The sequence below is a fragment of the Talpa occidentalis genome, unplaced genomic scaffold (assembly GCF_014898055.3).
Source record: "Talpa occidentalis isolate TD23 unplaced genomic scaffold, MPIMG_talOcc4v2.1 talOcc4.5, whole genome shotgun sequence".
NCBI classification, from domain to species: domain Eukaryota; kingdom Metazoa; phylum Chordata; class Mammalia; order Eulipotyphla; family Talpidae; genus Talpa; species Talpa occidentalis.
This window is the reverse complement of record NW_023604861.1, coordinates 139,036,615-139,053,198: the sequence shown is the minus strand read 5'-3', so window position 1 is coordinate 139,053,198 and position 16,584 is coordinate 139,036,615. Positions and strand designations below refer to the sequence as shown.

General features: G+C 66.2%; 1 protein-coding gene across 1 annotated transcript; it reads left to right on the top strand.

Annotated features, from left to right (window-relative positions):
• The first annotated feature begins 1,396 nt into the window (after positions 1–1,396).
• On the top strand, positions 1,397–16,215 carry ALLC (allantoicase). The gene is given in 15 exon segments (XM_037528571.2): positions 1,397–1,444; positions 3,996–4,090; positions 4,463–4,513; positions 5,539–5,626; positions 6,292–6,417; positions 7,326–7,405; positions 8,076–8,208; positions 11,364–11,519; positions 11,873–11,946; positions 12,795–12,903; positions 15,046–15,170; positions 16,009–16,087; positions 16,090–16,116; positions 16,119–16,153; positions 16,156–16,215. Coding segments are annotated over 15 exon segments (1,245 nt in total). The 5' UTR covers positions 1,397–1,437.
• Positions 16,216–16,584: the final 369 nt, after the last annotated feature.

Genomic DNA, 16,584 nt, shown 5'->3' with positions numbered 1-16,584 from the left:
GCACGCCCTGTAGCGCATCCGTGTCCCCCCCCCCTTCCCCCAGCAGTTCCTGGTGCCTGGCAGGGCACAGGTGGGCGCATGGGAGCCCGTAGGCGGCCCCCAGAACCCCTTGGGGGGCTCGGGCCACCTCTCCGTCCCTCCGGGTCCCCACGAGGCTGCCCCACGAGCTGGCCGGGAAGGACGGGCCGTCTGGGCTGCCCATGTGGCCTCTGAATGCCGGGACGTGGCTGATGGAAGCGTCTCTTAGCCTCATCAGATCAGCTCCCTCCGCTTGGCCTGGAGCAGCGGCCCCTGTCCTGGACACCGCCCACAGCTGCCCGCAGGACAGCCCTGTGGGGACTGCAGGAACCGGGACCCCAGGGCTCCCAGGGCACCGTGGGAGCAGGCGCCTTGACAGCCGTCCTGGCCACAGGGCTGGGCCTGGAGGGAGCGAGGGCCAGCGGCGCCTTTGGCCCTGGGCATCCCTGGCTGTCCACGCCCTGCCAGGGACCCAGAGGAGCCAAGAGAGGAGCCTGGCCTTTGCTGTGTGCCCCAAGTCTGGGGTGACCTGGGGCGCAGCGAGTGCACTGGGGGGCTGTGACAGACGCAGGGGAGGGCGTCACACCTTGTCTACGGACGTAGCTGCCCGGAGCAGCAGACCGCGGGCAGTGGCCAGCGTCCCTCTGAAGGAGACTTGCCATGGCTGAGTGGGGGCTTGTCCACAGTGGGTGTGGCCAGCAGCTTCCAGACTTTTCAAGGGCCAACTGCACCAGGGAGAGACTGGGGGGGCCAGGCCCCAGCAGAGAGGATAGGGCAGGGGCACCCCGTACCCCCAGGCACAGGAGGCTGCTCAGCTCTCACGGGCCGGTGCTGTGGACTAGACCCCGACCTCAGGGCCTCGGTGTCCTCTCTGCCAAGGGTCAGGGCCTGGGTCGCACTGACGCGGGACAGTCTCGCGACGGCAGCGGGCGGCCCGGACTCGGGGGTCTGTGCTGTGCTGCCGACGGTGGGGTCCAGACACCGTGCCCGTGGGCAGCCCGCCGTGGCCTCCGTGCTGCCGCCTGGCTCTGGGCGCTCTCCCTCGGCCTCGCGTGCTGGCGGGGACACCGGTATCTGGGGGAGCCTTGAGCCCCAGTACCTGAGGCGGGGCTTGACCCTGAGACAGCCTCTAGCCCGGGGTCAGGGTGCGCCTGGCCTGCCGGCCGAGGGCCCTTTCTGGGGTCCACCCCAGCTCTGGCTCGGCCCCTTTGCAGGGTCTGGCCCAGGCTCGCCTGCCTCTCCCGCCTCCCCCTCGGAGCCCCGGGGCCCAGCCCTTGTGACATCACCCGGCGCAGCCCGTCTCCAGGGGCCCCCCTCCCGCCGGCCCCTCCATTCTCTCCGCGCTGCCGCTGCCCTGGGGCCTGGCTGGCCTGCAGGGGCCCAGACAGCCCGGCCGAGGAGCGCCCGCCAGCCTGGACGATGGCCGGTGAGAGGGCGGGTCACGGCGGCCGCCCTGGGCGTGGCTTTGGGGGCGACAGAAACACGGGGTTCCGGCCTCAGGCTGGGACCCCCTGCGAGGTGAGAAGCTCGGCTGGGTGCCGGGGCTGAGGCGGTGACTTTGGTGTTTACAAAAGTGCGGGAAGAGCCGACCCCAGCGATGACCGGGCTCCCGGGAGACCCGGGGCCTGAGGCCAGGACCCCACCTGCCTGCCCGGCCTGGCGGGATGCTCCTCACCTCCGGCCCCTCCGCTGAGCCCCCAGCCACGGGCCTCCCGGGCTGCCTTCCGTTCCCCGCGGGGGCGCATGCTTGGGGCCAAGGCTTTTGAGGGGTGCCCTGTGGCCAGAGGTTGACCCCTCCCCCTTCCAGGCCCTCCCGGCCCCTTTTCTCACGTGAGGGCAGGGACTGGCTGGAGGTGCAGGGTCAGGCTCTTGCATCAGAAATGGGGGCGGCCTCCCACTGTGCAGCAGCATCCCACCCCCCAGCAGCTCCTGACACCGCCCTCTGGCCGCCCCCACCGGCCTCGCCCCAGCCTGAGTGTCAGGGGAGCCCGTCCCCTCGCATGGAATGTTTTCCTGCAGCTTGTGTGACTCAGTGGGGCTCCTGGTGACCCCTGCACCCCCATCCCCGCAGCCTCGTGGGCGGGAGAGCGGTCAGGCCTGCAGCTTGCATCCTGCATAGACCTGCTTCATCTCCTGGAAGGCAGGGAACAGCCAGCAGAGCTGGGGGCCCTCCCCAGCCCTCCTCAGCCCTCCCTGGCCCTCCCCGCCACCTTTGCCAGCTGGTGGTGGCCCAGGCTTAACCTGGTCTGGCCGCTGGCCCGCGCCCCCGAGGCTGCTGCGCTGCTGCCCTTTGGCACTGGTGGGAACTACTGGCCCTGGCACCACCTGCAAGGCCAGCCGGTAGGACGCAGTGTAGGGGCGTGAGCATCCTGGGGGGGCGGGGGCCCCGAGTGTGTTCCTGCTTTAGTTTGCGTGACTGGCACTCTTGGAGATGAATAAACACATGATTACAAGAAGGCCTCCTGGCGGGCGAGGGGTGCAGGTGTGTCTCCTCTCAGAGCGGGCACCCCCGCACGGTCCTTCCCGGGAGAGGCTGTGCCCCTGGGCCCCAGAGCCCTCACCTGAAAAAATTCTGCTGGAAAGACATATGTGGGGCGGCAGCTTTGGCTCCCTGCACGGGCTGTGGACAGCTCGCGAGGAGGGGCTCAGGGGCCGGCGCACAGCAGGTCCACAGTGGCTGGAAGGGAAGGCGCTGGCTGGGCAGCGGGGCTGAGGGCGTCCTTGAGGCGGGAGGTCACTGGACACGTCTGTGACCTTTGGGGCAGCCCTCCAGAGTGAAAGTCCCTTAGGGGTGGGGAGGAGAGAGCCTGGGCTAGCGCCCCGTGCCCTGGGTGTTCTAGACACTGTCAGGGAGCTTCCTGCTCCTTTGCGATCTGCCCGGGGCCTGAAGCCTCTCACAGAGTCTGGTGGTTTTTCCTTGATGTCCACGTGACGCCCAGCTGCAGGGGGCTTGGCCGGCGAGGGAGGCGCAGGAGTGACTCCCGCCAGCTGGGGGGTGGACAGGCCTCATCCCCAGAGAAGCCGCAGGTGGGGCAGGGAGCGGAAGCAGCAGGAGACTTTTCTGCCCCAAAGTAAATTCATTTCTGCCGATAAAGACAGAGGTTCTCGAGGGCTAGATTTCACTTGGGGGCGCAACGCCGGCCCTGTCACAGGTGGCGCCGTTGTGGGGGCGAGCCGTGGGCCTGGGTGGCTGCCGTACCCTGCTGGGGCTGCCCCTCTGCCTGGGCTCCGGCTGGCGGGCGCTGAGGCCTGACCACAGCTGCGGGACGGCTTCCAAGTCACTGACTTGGACATGAATACAAAACCCGGAGCGTGGAGACGGACACCCGCACGGAGGCCTGGACAGGCCTCTCTGGCTCCCCCTGCTTGGAGCCGCCTCGGGCACCTGCCGCGGGGGGTCGGTCACCGGGGCCCACGAGAAGGCCAGAGAAAAGGGCAGAGGCCGGGAGGCCCTGCTTCGTTCCAGGCCAGCTGGGGCGGGTGGTTAGCAGTGCGGCCCCCCCCATCAGAAGGACAGGAGGAACCTGTGGGATGGACAGACCCGAGTGCTGATGGTCCCTCGAGTTCCTTGCCACACCTGCCACAGTGGGTGCGGCTCTTGGGAGGCCCCGCCATGCCCCCTCTGCCTCTCCCTGCTGAGCCTGCCCGAGGAGGGCGGTGCTGGCGGCCGGTGTGGACCGGGCAGGGGCTCAGCTGTGGTGAGGGGGATGCTGCCCGAGCCGTGAGCCCCGCGGGCCTGCCCCCATCTGTGCCCTGACTCCCCAGGCCAGGCGCGACCCCTCGGTAAGACACCTCACGCCATGGCTACGGGGTGCGTGTGTCTCATCCCCACCCCCAGACGGGCGCCGCCCCGTCTCAGCCTGCGGAGCTCAGCCTCGGGCCCGGGGACACTCCCGGGGCCACGCCTGTGCGGGTCTGGGGTCTCGCTCGCGTCTTGCCCTCCTCACCAGGGGCTGACGGGCCTGCCGTTCTCCCAGGAACCGCGGCGGACGCGCCCAAGGAGGGGAAGCGGGCCAGGACCCCAGACTTCACCAGGCTGATTGACATGGCCTCTGAGTCCGTGGGAGGAAGGGTGAGTGTGCTCAGGACAGAGACGGGGACACCCCAGGGGGGCAGGGACGGGGCCGCCCCCCAGGGGCAGGGACGGGGACACCCCACGTGGCTGGCTCAGGACCTGCCAGTCTCAGGCTCTGGCCCCGGCCCTGGGACCGGATCGCCTTCCCCCAGACAGGCCGGCGCGCGTCCGAGTGAGCGCTGGCTCCCGTGGCCACGGGGGCCGAGGACAGGGCGTGGACACTGCGTGGGCAGACATGGTCTGGACGCCCGCAGACTCCCCGCGTGCTGCTCGGGGCCGGCCCCCTGACGCCCTCGCTGGTCTCGCGGCGCCTCCTGGGGGTGGAAAAGCAGCTTCTTAACGTGTGTTTTCTGTCTTTATTTGTCACAGGTTTTATTTTCAACAGATGACTTTTTTGCTCCCGCGGAGAACCTGATCAAGGTGAGGCCACGTCTGATGTGGGCGCCACTGGCGTGGCCGCGCCGTTCCTGCGTGTGCCCGAGGTCGGGCGGACCTGGGGGCTGTGCCAGTGATGGGCCTCAGACACGGAGCCCGCAGCCTGCCAGCTCTGCAGACTGGCCTCAGGCCCTTTGGGGCGTCTTGTGGGTGGTGCGTGTCTCAGCGCCAGCCGGGCTGGGGCTGGGCGCCGTCTCTGGGCGGGCAGGCAGGTGCCCAGCTGACTCAGGCCGCAGGTGTTTGCTGCAGCTATGCAGCCCGGGCGCTCCGTCTGCCGGCCGCATCCCTCTCCAGGGCTGCAGGGGCCTCCTCGCCTGGCCTGCCCCCCAGGGCCGCTGCCCTGCGGTCGCTGCCCAGCTCCTTGGCAGTTTCTGCCCCTCAGCCTGCGCCTGGAACCCACGTGCACTGGGGGCCGGGGCACCACCTCCGCCTTGGCTGCGGCCGTCTCGCAGCCGTGACCCTTGCAGGGCCCTGCCCGGGGGCTTTGTCCTTGCGCAGGGCCCTTGGCTTTTACTTCTTTTCTCCAAGGACATGTTTGTCCTCTGCACAGCAGCCTGCTGGGGCAAGGGCTGAGCTGGGCCTTGCTCCAGTGGCCAGGGGTCAGGCCCCGCTCTCCTTCTGGCTGTTCTCCCTCTCATGCGGGACCAAGCGTGTGTCCATCTTTTCTGAGTTTCTCTGGACACTTCAGTTCCCATCCTCACTCACAGCCGTGGGCGCTGCGGGTGGGGGTGCCCGTGAGGTGGGCCTGGCTCCGGCCGACAGGGCTGGCCCCAAGCCGGCAGCCCACGAGAAGCGCAGCCTGTCTTGAGGGACGATGAGGAGCAGAGTGAGCCCCTGACTGGGGTGCTCATCTGTGCAGGGGGCCGAGTGGGGGGGGCAGCCCGTCCCTGCCCGGGACGCCCAGGAGCCCTGTTGGCACGACCCCGCCGCCCTTTGGGGGCAGAAGCGCCTTTTCTGGAAGCCCAGGCTCCCGTGTGAGCGATACTCGCCACCTTGTCTCCGTGCTGCAGAGCGGCGGCCCGCGGCTGGAGGAGGGCGAGTACACGGAGTTCGGGCGGCGGATGGACGGCTGGGAGACCAGGAGGAGGCGGGTCCCAGGTGAGCCTGTGGGGCGGCCCCGCTGTGTCCGGGGGCAGGCTGGCCCGGTGCGTCCAGGACGGGGCTGGCCCGGTCATCTGTCACTAAGGCGGACGCAAGCCCTTTGTTGGGAAATGAGAACAGAGGGGCGCTGAGGGCGGCGGGGACAGCACCGGGCAGGTCCTGGCCAGTCGCCTCCTGTGGTCTTCGCCGCAGCACAGAGTAGGTGCCTCACTCGCTTAGTGGGGCCACATCACCGGAACCCAGCCGAGGGCCCCCTCACCGCAGGGGCCGCCAGCCCTCGGGTGCCTCCGTGGTGCCCCAGACAGCGCCGGACTCTGGCCTGGCGCCGCCGCGCAGGGAGCGGGATCTGCAGCTTTGGAGTCCAGGCGTCGGCAGACATGGGGAGGCGTGGGGGGGGGGGGGCTAGCAGAAATGCCCAGCCCCCCTGTGTCATGGAGTCGGGAGGTGGCGCCCGCATCCACAACTGAACTCTTGGAGGCCCGTACCCCAGCTCCCATCGCCAGGGCGGAGGCCCAGGTCCCAGGCGCCTGCCGAGGGCAGCGGGTCTCTGAGCCTGAGCGCAGCCCAGCAGACCTGAGGGGCCTGGGGGGCCGCAACTGCTCCCCGAGCTGTGTCCAGCTGCCTTGACTGCTCTAATGGGGTCTCCTATCATGTGTGCCCAGGTCACGACTGGTGCGTCATCCAGCTGGGGATCCCCGGGATCATCAGGGGCTTCGACGTGGACATCTCTTACTTCACCGGAGACTATGCCCCGCGGGTGTCCATTCAAGCCGCGAACCTGGAAGCAGGTGCCTTGGGCTCCGCGGGCCCAGAGAGGCGGGCAGGGCAGGTCCCTTCCACCCCGGAGCGGGCTGGCCACAGGGTGTGGCTGGGTGTTTGCTTGTGTTGTGACCTGGGCCTTGTGGGTTCACGTCATTCTGCCCGCTCTTCACGCCGCGCGGGCTGTGCCTCCGGGATGTGAGCAGCTGCCGGGAGGGGCCCTGGGCCTGTGGAGTCAGATCTGGGGCTGGCGGGCGGCGTTGGCACCAGCTCTGCTCAGGGCGTCCCTGAGCCACATCCCGCAGCAGCCACGGGGCGCATGCAGGTCCCGTCTGTGTCTGGGGAGTTGGCCGCGCGGCCGCCAGTCTCACCCACCGCGCCCGTGTGTCTTTGGCGCCGCCGGCTGCTGGGCGCCAACTCTTTAAGGAGCACCACTGGGGCAGGCACAGGCCTGGCTGGTGCCCTGGGGCTGGCAGGGAGGCACAGTGCTGGGCGCGGCCCTGCTCCCGGCGGACAGCAGGCTCCGGGGAGCTGTGGGTATTGCTTTACAGGCAGGAGTGCCAGGGACGGGGCGGGCACCTCCGGGGAGTGCCCGCCCAGCTCAGGGCTCCTGTCTCTGAGGACGCCCCGGGGCGCAGTGTTTCTGGCGCTGCCCGGCCAGCAGCCCCATCTCCCCACCTAGCTCTGGGAAGCGCGAGAGCTGGGCCGAGCTGGAGTTTGACTCGACTTGGGATCGACGCTGGTATTTTGGCGCGCGCATGAGCTATCAAGTGTGATCGTCTGCAGTTGCTGGTAGTGTTTTAAATGCTGCACAGATTCAGGTGTGGCTGTCACCTGGCCACCCTGCGCCCGGCGCAGCAACGGTCTCCCCGGCGTGCACCCCGGGGCGAAGTCACTGGTCCCAAAGGCCCCCACCCTCCATGGCCCCTCTCCGCAGATAAACAGCTGGAAATCCCAAAGAGGGAGGCCAGGACAGGCACGGCGGCCAGCCTGGAGGAGTTTGAGGCCATCGCCAAGGTACGTCAGAAAGGGCCAGGCATGTCACATGGGAGCAGGGGAGGAGGCTGCCCAGCCTGGCGCTGGCCTTTCTGGGCACAGTCCACCCCGCAGCTCACCCCTCTCCCAGCGCCGCCCCGGTGTCCAGGGACCCCCAGGCCTGGGGCAGGGCCACGCCTGCGGCAGGGCAGGCCTCTGAGCAGGGCCCCCGCGGGCGGCGGCTGGCAAGTGAGGTAAATGCAGGACCTGACCGTGACGCTTAGGCTACCTTTCCGCAACTGGCCAAGGTGACTTGGTGCAGGCGGGTTTGATGGGACAGCCGGGCGGTGCTGGGTGCCCTCTGACGCTCGCCTCTTCATCAGCTTCTGGGCCACACGCCTGGTGGGGGCCATGCTGCGGAATAAAATGCCAACCGGGAGGGCTGCTGACTGGCGAGGCACTGGCCTGGAGGCTGGCCGCGAGGGCTGCTCGCGCCAGTCCCCGGCCCTTCCTGGCCACCAGCTGCCGCCACACCCCGGTGGCTGTTTTGATCAGCGTGGGGAAAGGCCTTTATTCTGTTTACTGTTAAACGTGCACTCGGTCTTTGTGCCCATTTTTTGCTTTTATCCCCGCGTCTCCCGGGACTGGGCGCCGCCGCTGGGCACTCGGGGGTGCTCACTCCGCCCGGTGCTGCGTTTTGAATTTATCGCAGCTCAAGTCGGACGGGTGGGACCACCTGGTCCCCATGGTGGAGCTCGCCCCGGGGAGGCCCGCCGCCGGCCACAACTACTTCGCAGTCGCCGCGCAGCAGAGGTCGACCCACGTGAGGCTGAACATCTTCCCGGGTGAGTCTCCGCCCCTGGGGCCCCTCCGGCTCCCGCGGCTCGTGTCTGCAGGTTCAGAACACGGAGAGGGAAAGTGTCTTTCCTTCGCAGTCCCCGCGGCCTCTGGCCCCGTGGGGTCACTTGCCCTTTGTGCGTGGAATTCTGTTTCAACCCCCCGTCCGGAGGTGGCCGCCCAGAGCCGTCAGGCCGGTTGGCTGCGGTGGCTCCGGCTGTGCTAGCTGGGCCCTGGGGACACCCTCCCCACGGGCATCCTCGTGGGTGAGTGTGTTGCGTGGGGCGCAGCCTGTGGAGCAGGCAGTCACCCGCCCAGGAGGCCTCTCGCTCACGTGGGCAGCAGGTCCCCGTGTGTGTGTGACCGCACCGCATGTGGGCGCCCCTCGCCCCACCATCTTAGGACATTCTCATCACCCCCAGAGAGGCCTGGCCCTGTAGCCCTCTCCCTCCACGGACCTCCCTCCAAGAGACCGGACGTTGCTGGGCGCTCCGGTGGGCAGGACCGTGCGGCAGCCCTGACACATCCACTCGTGTTTCCAGGCTGTCCTGTGCGGGGCGGGCGTCAGCGCTTTACCCCTCCTTGGCTGAGCGCGGTGCACGTTGGCCACTCCCACTTGTGGGCTGCTTATGAGTGTTGCGGCTCTACCTGTTGCTGTGCAAGCGCTTGTGACTCGTCCCCTCCCCCCGGATGTCTCTCTCCCCTTGCCTCTGCCTCTGTCTGTAGCGAGGGCCGGGACTGCGGGGCCACAGTGGACTCTTGTCCAAAACAGCCGTCAGTTCTACTCTCCTGCCTTCAGTGGACGAAGGTTCTGATTTCTCCATTTCCTCCCTAGTTATAACCAATTTGCTTCAGCCGCGCTTTCCTGCTCCGTGCCCTCCCCCGCGGGCTCGCTGCCCGGCACCTCCTCGGAGTGGCCGGTCCAGCTGATCACTGTCCTCCCTGTCCTTGCTCGTGCAGCGTCTCTGCCCTGGACTCTGGGTCCGTCAGGTCCCTGGCTGCCTGTCCTCAGGCCCACCCTCCTCCGCTGGCGCAGACCTGTCGCTGCCCGGGGCGCTCCCACTGTGGCCGGCGTCCTTCTCGGCCAGATTTCCTGCCGCTGGGCCGTGGCTCTGCCCGGCCTTGCTCTCGTGCCTTTCACGCTTCCCCGCGGCCTCCCCTCCCGCAGCGATCTGCGCACATTGTCAGCGGACACTTGGGATCTGCAGGGGCAGCAGCTCTCGCAGGCGGCCTCTGCTTCTGGCTGCTCCGCGCAGGGGCCGGCGCTCCTGTCCCGGCCGGCTCCTGATGTGTTTTCGGAGCCCGACGTTTCTGATGCTAGTGGCGGCCACGCTGGCGCAGGGCCCCTCTGGGCTTGTTCCAGCACTTGCGTCACTGCTAGCTGTGCCGTTTCAGGGAGGCGGCTTCGCCTGGCGGCTCCGAGGGGAGGCACGCACCGGGGTGCCCTGGTGACCCTGGGGGGCTGGTGTCCCCCACTGCCTCTCCCTGATCACATCACAATTAACTGCACTAATTGCCATCCGATTGCTTTTCAACAGCGCCTTGGGCATAAGTTGCTCCATATACCAATCTAATTAAGCAGTTCCTTTGAAGTAAGTTTCTGAGGTTAGTGTGTGAGCTTTATTTTCATATCCTGGAAAAGCCCAGCCCTGCTGGCGGCGTGACTAGCTGCGGGAGTGGGAGTGTCGCCTGAGCCTGGTGCCTGGCAGGGGGGTCGGGAGGTGGGGGAGGGGGGCTTCCATGGGGTCGCCCTCGGCATTCCGGGGGCGCTTCCTGCTTCTGGCACTCTGCGCTGTGGCACAAGCCCCCCTCCCAGTGGTCCGGGGCGATGGCGGGGGGGGTGGGTGGGGTGGGGGCACTGCTCCTAGCCCAGCCTACCAATTGCCCCGCGCACCCCGTCTGTGCCAGTGCCGCTGTGCGTCTGTCCAAAAGGGTCGGCGGCCGCTGTCCCCCAGATGTTTCCTGCTCGCTCAGTCTCACCACCTTTCCGTGTAAGCATCTGTGGGGCTGGTCTCAGTGGGATGCTTTTAATGACCCCCAGCTTCTCTACGAAAGCTTGGCTTCCACCTTCTAGAAAGTTCTAACAAGTCGGAGCCAGGTGACGGGCCCTCGGCAGCTCTGCCTTCCCGGCGCTGGGCCTGGAGAGCGCTCACCTGCCCCGTCTCTGGACGACACAAGCCCTGGAGTGGGCCTGAGTGGGACCCGGCACTACTGACTCAGGCGCCTGGGGGTCCCTGAAGGAGCCCCAGGCCCTTTGACCTTCCTGCACTATAAACCCACAAAAGCACGAGCGCCAGTGACAGGCTGGGCGCTGGGTGGACGCCTGTAGGGGCAGGAACTGTGCGCTGAGCAGGTTTTCTGACCTAGCAGACCGGGTAAAGGAGGAGTCAGAGGCCTCAGTGGCTTTTGCAGGTCTTTTATTGGGATTTACCAGGCATACGGCAGGCAGGGGTGCTGGGGGGCCCAGAGGCTTGCAGGCCTTCCAGCCCCAGAACATCCTCACTCTATCTGGGCCCTCTGGCGTTCTCTCTGCTTCTCTTCTTCTCTCGGCTTCCGTTCATTCTGGGCTTCTGCTGGCGTCCCCGTGCCGCCGCCTTATAAACACAGTCTCTCAGCCCAGGTGCACCCGCTGCAGGTGCCGCCATCAGGCATGTGTTCAGGACCACGGGGCTCCCCCATCTATCCTAATGGCGGGAGGGCAGAAAAGCCTGATGCTTTTTCCTTCCCCTAATGCCACACAAACGTAGGGGCAGACAGCGGCTCTGACCTTCAAGGACTCTGTCCTGTTTCGGGAGACTGATATGAAAGCCTCAGACTGAGAAAGATGATTTCAAACTGGGATTAACCCTGTGGCGTAAAATGGCAGGGGGTGGGGTGGGGATGGTGACCCAGACCTGGGGTATCAGGCAGGCCAGGGAGCAGGAGGGGAAGCTTGAGGGGAGCAGGAGGACAAGCCCTCTGAGGCGGCGGCACAGCTGTGGAGCCCTCAGAAGAGCAGTGGTCTCTGGGGAGGGGGGACTCGTCCAGCAGAGGGCGTGGCGCGCCGGGCCCGGGCCTTGGGGGATCTGGGAGCAGGGCGGCCCCGCAGAGGGCTTTCTGGCCTGTGGTCCCCAAGCAGTCACTTTCCCAAGTAAGAGATTACAGCGGCCTCTGTCCTCTGCAGACGGCGGCATCGCCCGGCTCCGAGTGTACGGCACCGGACACAAGGACTGGATGGCCACCGACTCCACGGAGCCTCTAGACCTGGTGGCCATCGCTTACGGGGGAGCCTGCGTGGGGTTCAGTGATGCCCACTTTGGGCACCCAAACAATATGATCGGTGAGGAGATGCCCCAGGGTGGTCATGTAGCAGTCTGGGCGCTGGCGGTAACCCTGGTCTGGCGTGGAGCACTGGGGAGAAGGCCCGGGTCCAAGCTTGGGGGCGTTATGACTCTCCAGATATTGGGGTTTGATGTTTACGACATAAAGATCAGTAGCGTTTTTCCTTCCTAACTGTGGCCTAAGCATTTATTATAAAAGGAAACGTACAATCGCTCGCCCTTACAGTTGGGCGGGAATCTGCCGGAATGCCGCCGCCAGGGAGAGCGGCCGCCTCGCGGCGCTCGGGGGCGCGGGCCTGTGGCCGCTCGTCCATCCTCATTTAAAATCACATCACGCGATTGTTCTTTGCAGGAGTGGGCAAGGCCAAGTCCATGGCCGATGGCTGGGAGACTGCGCGAAGGCCGGACAGGCCCCCGATACTAGAGGCAAGGAGTTCCAAGCCCGCGGGTCAAGGTTTTCTAAGCTCTAATTTTCCGTCTACACCTGGGAAGCTCTTCTCCCGGAGCCTTGTCAGCGCCGTGCCGAGCGCCGGTCGCTTCCCCACATCTTGCAAATTTCCTGCTGTTTTATTTCAGTGCCAGGGCCCAGGAGGCCAGGGCTGGCCGCGGCGGCTGCGGCTCGCGGGGGTCGGCCCCTGTTATGCTTTCATGTGCCGGCCCGCGCCAGGCAGGCCCGTGGGGAAACCTGGGGAAACACCCATTTGCGCATTTTCAGTGCTTGCGCCCGGGCGGGGACGTCGTGGACAGCTGGGCTCTGAGAGGAGCTGCGTTGCCTGCCCAGGGCCTCCCGGGGGATAAGGACGCGGGCAGAGCGCCTCCCTGCGCAGGCCCGGGACTCAGCCGCAAACCCCGGCTTGGGGTGCTTTTCCTGTCACTGGGCGTTTCCCCACGGAAACGAGTAACTCTGGCGGGTAGAGACGGCTGAGCCCAGGGGCCGCTGGTGCGGGTCTGGCCGAGGGACACGCACTCAAGGCCAAGCCGGCGTTGGGGGGTGGGGGGCTTGGGGGAAAAAGACCCTTTGGGGTATGACGTTCTCCGAGAATTCATGGGGGACGTGGAAATCCCGTGTAAAGCCGACCAGTCCCCAGTGAGCCCAGACAGGCGTGGGGTGTCTCGGGGTGACAGCAAGGGGGCCATCGGCCCAGGAAGTGATGGCGGACCGGCTGAGGAGGCTCCCCCACAGGGGGCGTGCGAGAGTAGACAGGATGCCCCTGCCCCGCGGGCTCTGGGCGGTTTCTGCCAGCCCCGGCTGACCCCCCTTTCCCAAACCCCAGAGTGACGAGAAAGGGGTCCTCCTCTCTGAGGGCTGCGAGTGGGCAGTTTTCCGACTGGCGCACCCTGGAGTGATAACTCAGATTGAAATCGACACAAAACACTTCAAAGGTAACTCTAAGGCCGCTGGGGAAGTTGTCCTTGTCGTGACCGTGGGTGGGGTTGGGGGCAGTGGGTGGTGCCCGGAGGGGCTGGGGTGCAGGTAGCTCCCCTGGGCACTGTCTCTGTGGGAACGAGCCTCAGACATGCTCCTGGCTGGTCAGGGGACGGAGGAGGGGCGCCTCCCCCAGCGAGGTCCTGAGCAAATTGATTGGGGTGATGCCCGATTCCTCTCCAAGCTTCACTCTAAGTTAAGGTAGGGATCATTTTGAAAAATCACCCTCTTCAATTAGTGAAAAAATAGCTGAACAAGCAGCCCTGATATGCTGTACTCACTTTCTTGTAAAATACATGGTCATTAAGCTGAGAGCTCGAGAGGTGGTTCAGCACCTCTGCTTGTTGGGGAGTGTGGACGACACTGGCCTGGCGTCTCGGGATGCGCAGCCCTGGGCAAGTGTGGCAGGTCAGGTCCATAGCTCAGAGGCCGGTGGCTAGACTTTTTTTTTTAAGATTTATTTATGTATTTATACAAGCACTGGGTACAGTCAGAAGCGCGGGAGGGTGAGAGAATTCACCAGAGCCAGAGCGGGGAGCAGAGCAGGCAGAAGGACCGAAGGACACTGCTGAGGGGAGCAGCGGGCGGCAGGAGAGGTCTGTCGTGCCACATGGGACCCTCGCTGGCGGCCGGGGATTGAACCGGCACTGCAGAGGCTGCGGGCAGCTTCGCAGCCCAGCACTTAACCCCTGCGCCACCAGGGGAGGCCCTGGCTAGCCGTTTTGTGAATCAGCATGAACACTCAGTTATTAAAGGTTACACCTGGGGCCTCCCTGGGGACGCAGGGTTTAGGACTCAGTGCTGTCAAGCTATCACCAGCTACTGCGGCCTGAGTTTGATCCCCAGCCAGGGAGCTGACCCATGGGTGCAGCTGACCTCTCCTGTCTCCCTGCTGCTCCCCTCAGCAGTGTATTTCCAGTGACCCTGCCTGCTCTGCTCCCCACTCTGTGTCTGGTGAGTCCTCTCACCCCCCGCATCTCTGGCCTGCACCCCGGCTCTTGCATGCATAAATAAGTAAAAATAAATCTTTGGGGAAAAAAATGACTTTTGGAAAAAAAAAAAAGCCTTACATCTGGGCACCAAGTACATATTTACATTTACGAAGAGGTTGCTCATCAGTGGCCGTGAACTTGGATGAACCAGCTCAAGAAATGTGATCGTGGAAACTTCTGCTTGGAAGCCTGTTTCAGTCTGAGTGGCCGGCCGCTGTCTGCGCCTTCTGCACGGCTGCTGAGTGCCTCCACAGAGTCAGGAGAGGTGTCGCTGCCTCGGTGGTGCAGGCTGCTTTTCTAGGAGTGTCTGGAACCCATGGTCATCCGCAAGGATAGTTCAAAATCGCTCATTTTTCTGGGGACTAGTTCAGATAAATAGGCAGCCACTGGTCAGCCCAGGTCACCGGCGCCCCAGACACCAGAGTTTCAGGTGTGTTGCCGTCGGCTCCTCAGAAGTGAGGGGTAAGCCAGGATCCACGTCTAATACCATATGTGCAGAGCTGGACATGCACGTGATGGCCTCCTCCAGCATTCTTTGGGTTCCAAGCACATCCCTTTGGGGTGTCCCAAGTGTGCCCCCCTGCTCCGGCCCACTGTTTGGAGCGATGAGCTGCGAGGTTCCCAGGAGGGGCCTCTGGCCCACAGGCACGGGTCCCCACGGACTTCCCAGAGACATGCTGGGGGGGTGGCACGCTCTGTGGGTGCGGTTGCTGGTTAACCCCCCCAGTGCTGCTTTGCCTCACTGTCAGCGTTACAGGGTTGACACAGCTGCCGGTCTCATGATGGTTTCAGATGAGCCACACAGCAACACGTGAGTAATTAAATCTGCAATCCAGGAGGTTCGTCAGATACGCTCAACCTCCAAACAGCTGCCGCCCCCCTAACCCAGCCGGCCGAGCCCAGGGGACTGCCGCGCCCGGCGCCTCCAAACCTCGGGCTCCCCAGCGGCCTGGTCCACAGGCGGCCTCTTCTCACACGTCATGCCTTGCTTGTGAGGCTGCTCCAGAGAGAACCGTGATTGTTTTCTGCTGTTTTCGATCTGGTCTCAACGAGAGTCTGCTGAGCTCGAACGGGTCGTGGAACCTACTCTTTGTCCTGTCCAAACAGGCAATTCTCCGGACAGCTGTCAGCTGGACGGCTGCGTCTTGACGACTCAGGAAGAGGAAGACATGATCAAGCAGAACTGGGACCTCCCTGGCCACAGGTGGAAGCCGCTGCTCCCGCACACCAAGGTCAGTGGCGGCGTCCCTAGGGCCTGCCCCCGTCTGCCCCCCAAGACTGCTGTCATTCCAAACCTCCTCAGCGTAACAGCAAAACGGCTTTCAGAGGCTGAACCGGGCATTTATATGCTATAAGGCAGGTTCAGTTTTTGCCATGTCAGCAAATTTTGTCTTGCAGCATCAGGTGCAAATAACGCCCGTGTGCAGACAGTGTGTGTGCAGGCTGCTGGCTGTCCGCAAGGGCGGCGGCCTGTTCAGAGCCGCAGTGGCGAGGCCATCTGTGGGTCGGGCAGACGGCCCAGCGGCCGACTGTGATGGAGCAGGAGGGGGGCCCTGCGGGTGCAGGGAGCTGTCCCCAGGGCTGGCGTCCCAGGGCTGGCTTCCGCGCTGGCACTGGGTCGTGCAGTGAACAAACCCAGAATCAACACCCCAGGACCTGCGCGCTCAGCCAGGCCCCCCCTCTCTGGGAGGCTGCTCCTCGCTGGGTGGCGAACCCGTTTCCTTCCTCAGCGAGAGGAGGTCCTTGCTGGCGACCTCCGCGGCCCTGGGGGGCGCCCCCGCTTTCTTCTGAGGGCTAGGTCGTCCCATTTATTGGCATAGACTCGTCCTGCACTTAGCTCCATGTAACACCCGCACAGGCCGCAGGGGTGGCCACTCGGGCCCTCGCGGTCGCCAGTGCCGGGGTCTCCCGCAGCCCGGCCGCGCCCCTCGGGAGCTGCCCGCCCGCCGCCCGCCGGCCGCCCTCTCCGGCTCGCGGTCGGCGGGTCTCGGGAGTTCGCCGTCCTCGGGCCCGCGGCGCGCTGGCCGCCCGTGCCCGCCCGGTGCCCGCCCCACGCGCCCTGTCTTGCAGCTGTCCCCCGACGCCAGCCACGCGTTCGCCAGCCTGACGGCCGAGCTGCAGGACGTGGTCACCCACGCGCGCCTGACCATCCGCCCGACGGCGGCGTGGGCCGCCTGCGCTGCGGGGCTTCCCCAGCTCGCTGTGCCTGCGCGCCCGCCGCGCGCCCGGGGGGGGCTGCGCTTCTCCGTCAAGGCGGGGTTCCGGGGCAGCCTCTAGGCGCGCCCCGGGGGTGCCGGGCACCGCCTGCGCCTTCCCGGCCAGTCAATAAAGAGTGACCCGCGGCCCGGAGCCTTGGAGTTGCTGAGCAGGGGCGCGGGGCACGGGGGCGCGGGGGGCGCGGGGGCGCGGGGGCGCGGGGGCGCGGGGGGGCTCGTGGGGCGCGGGGGCTCGGGGCTGCGGGGGGCGCGGGGACCGCGGGGGCTCTTGGGGCCGCGGGAGCCGCGGGGGGGGGGTTGCGGGGGGCGAGGGGCGGCCTTGTCTCCCGGGGCGCCATGCTGTGTCAACGCCCTGGATATGGGCGCCCACCCCCCGCCCCTGTCCTGCGCCCGCGTGGTCCTGGGAAGCCCCGGCCGAGGACCGCCCTCA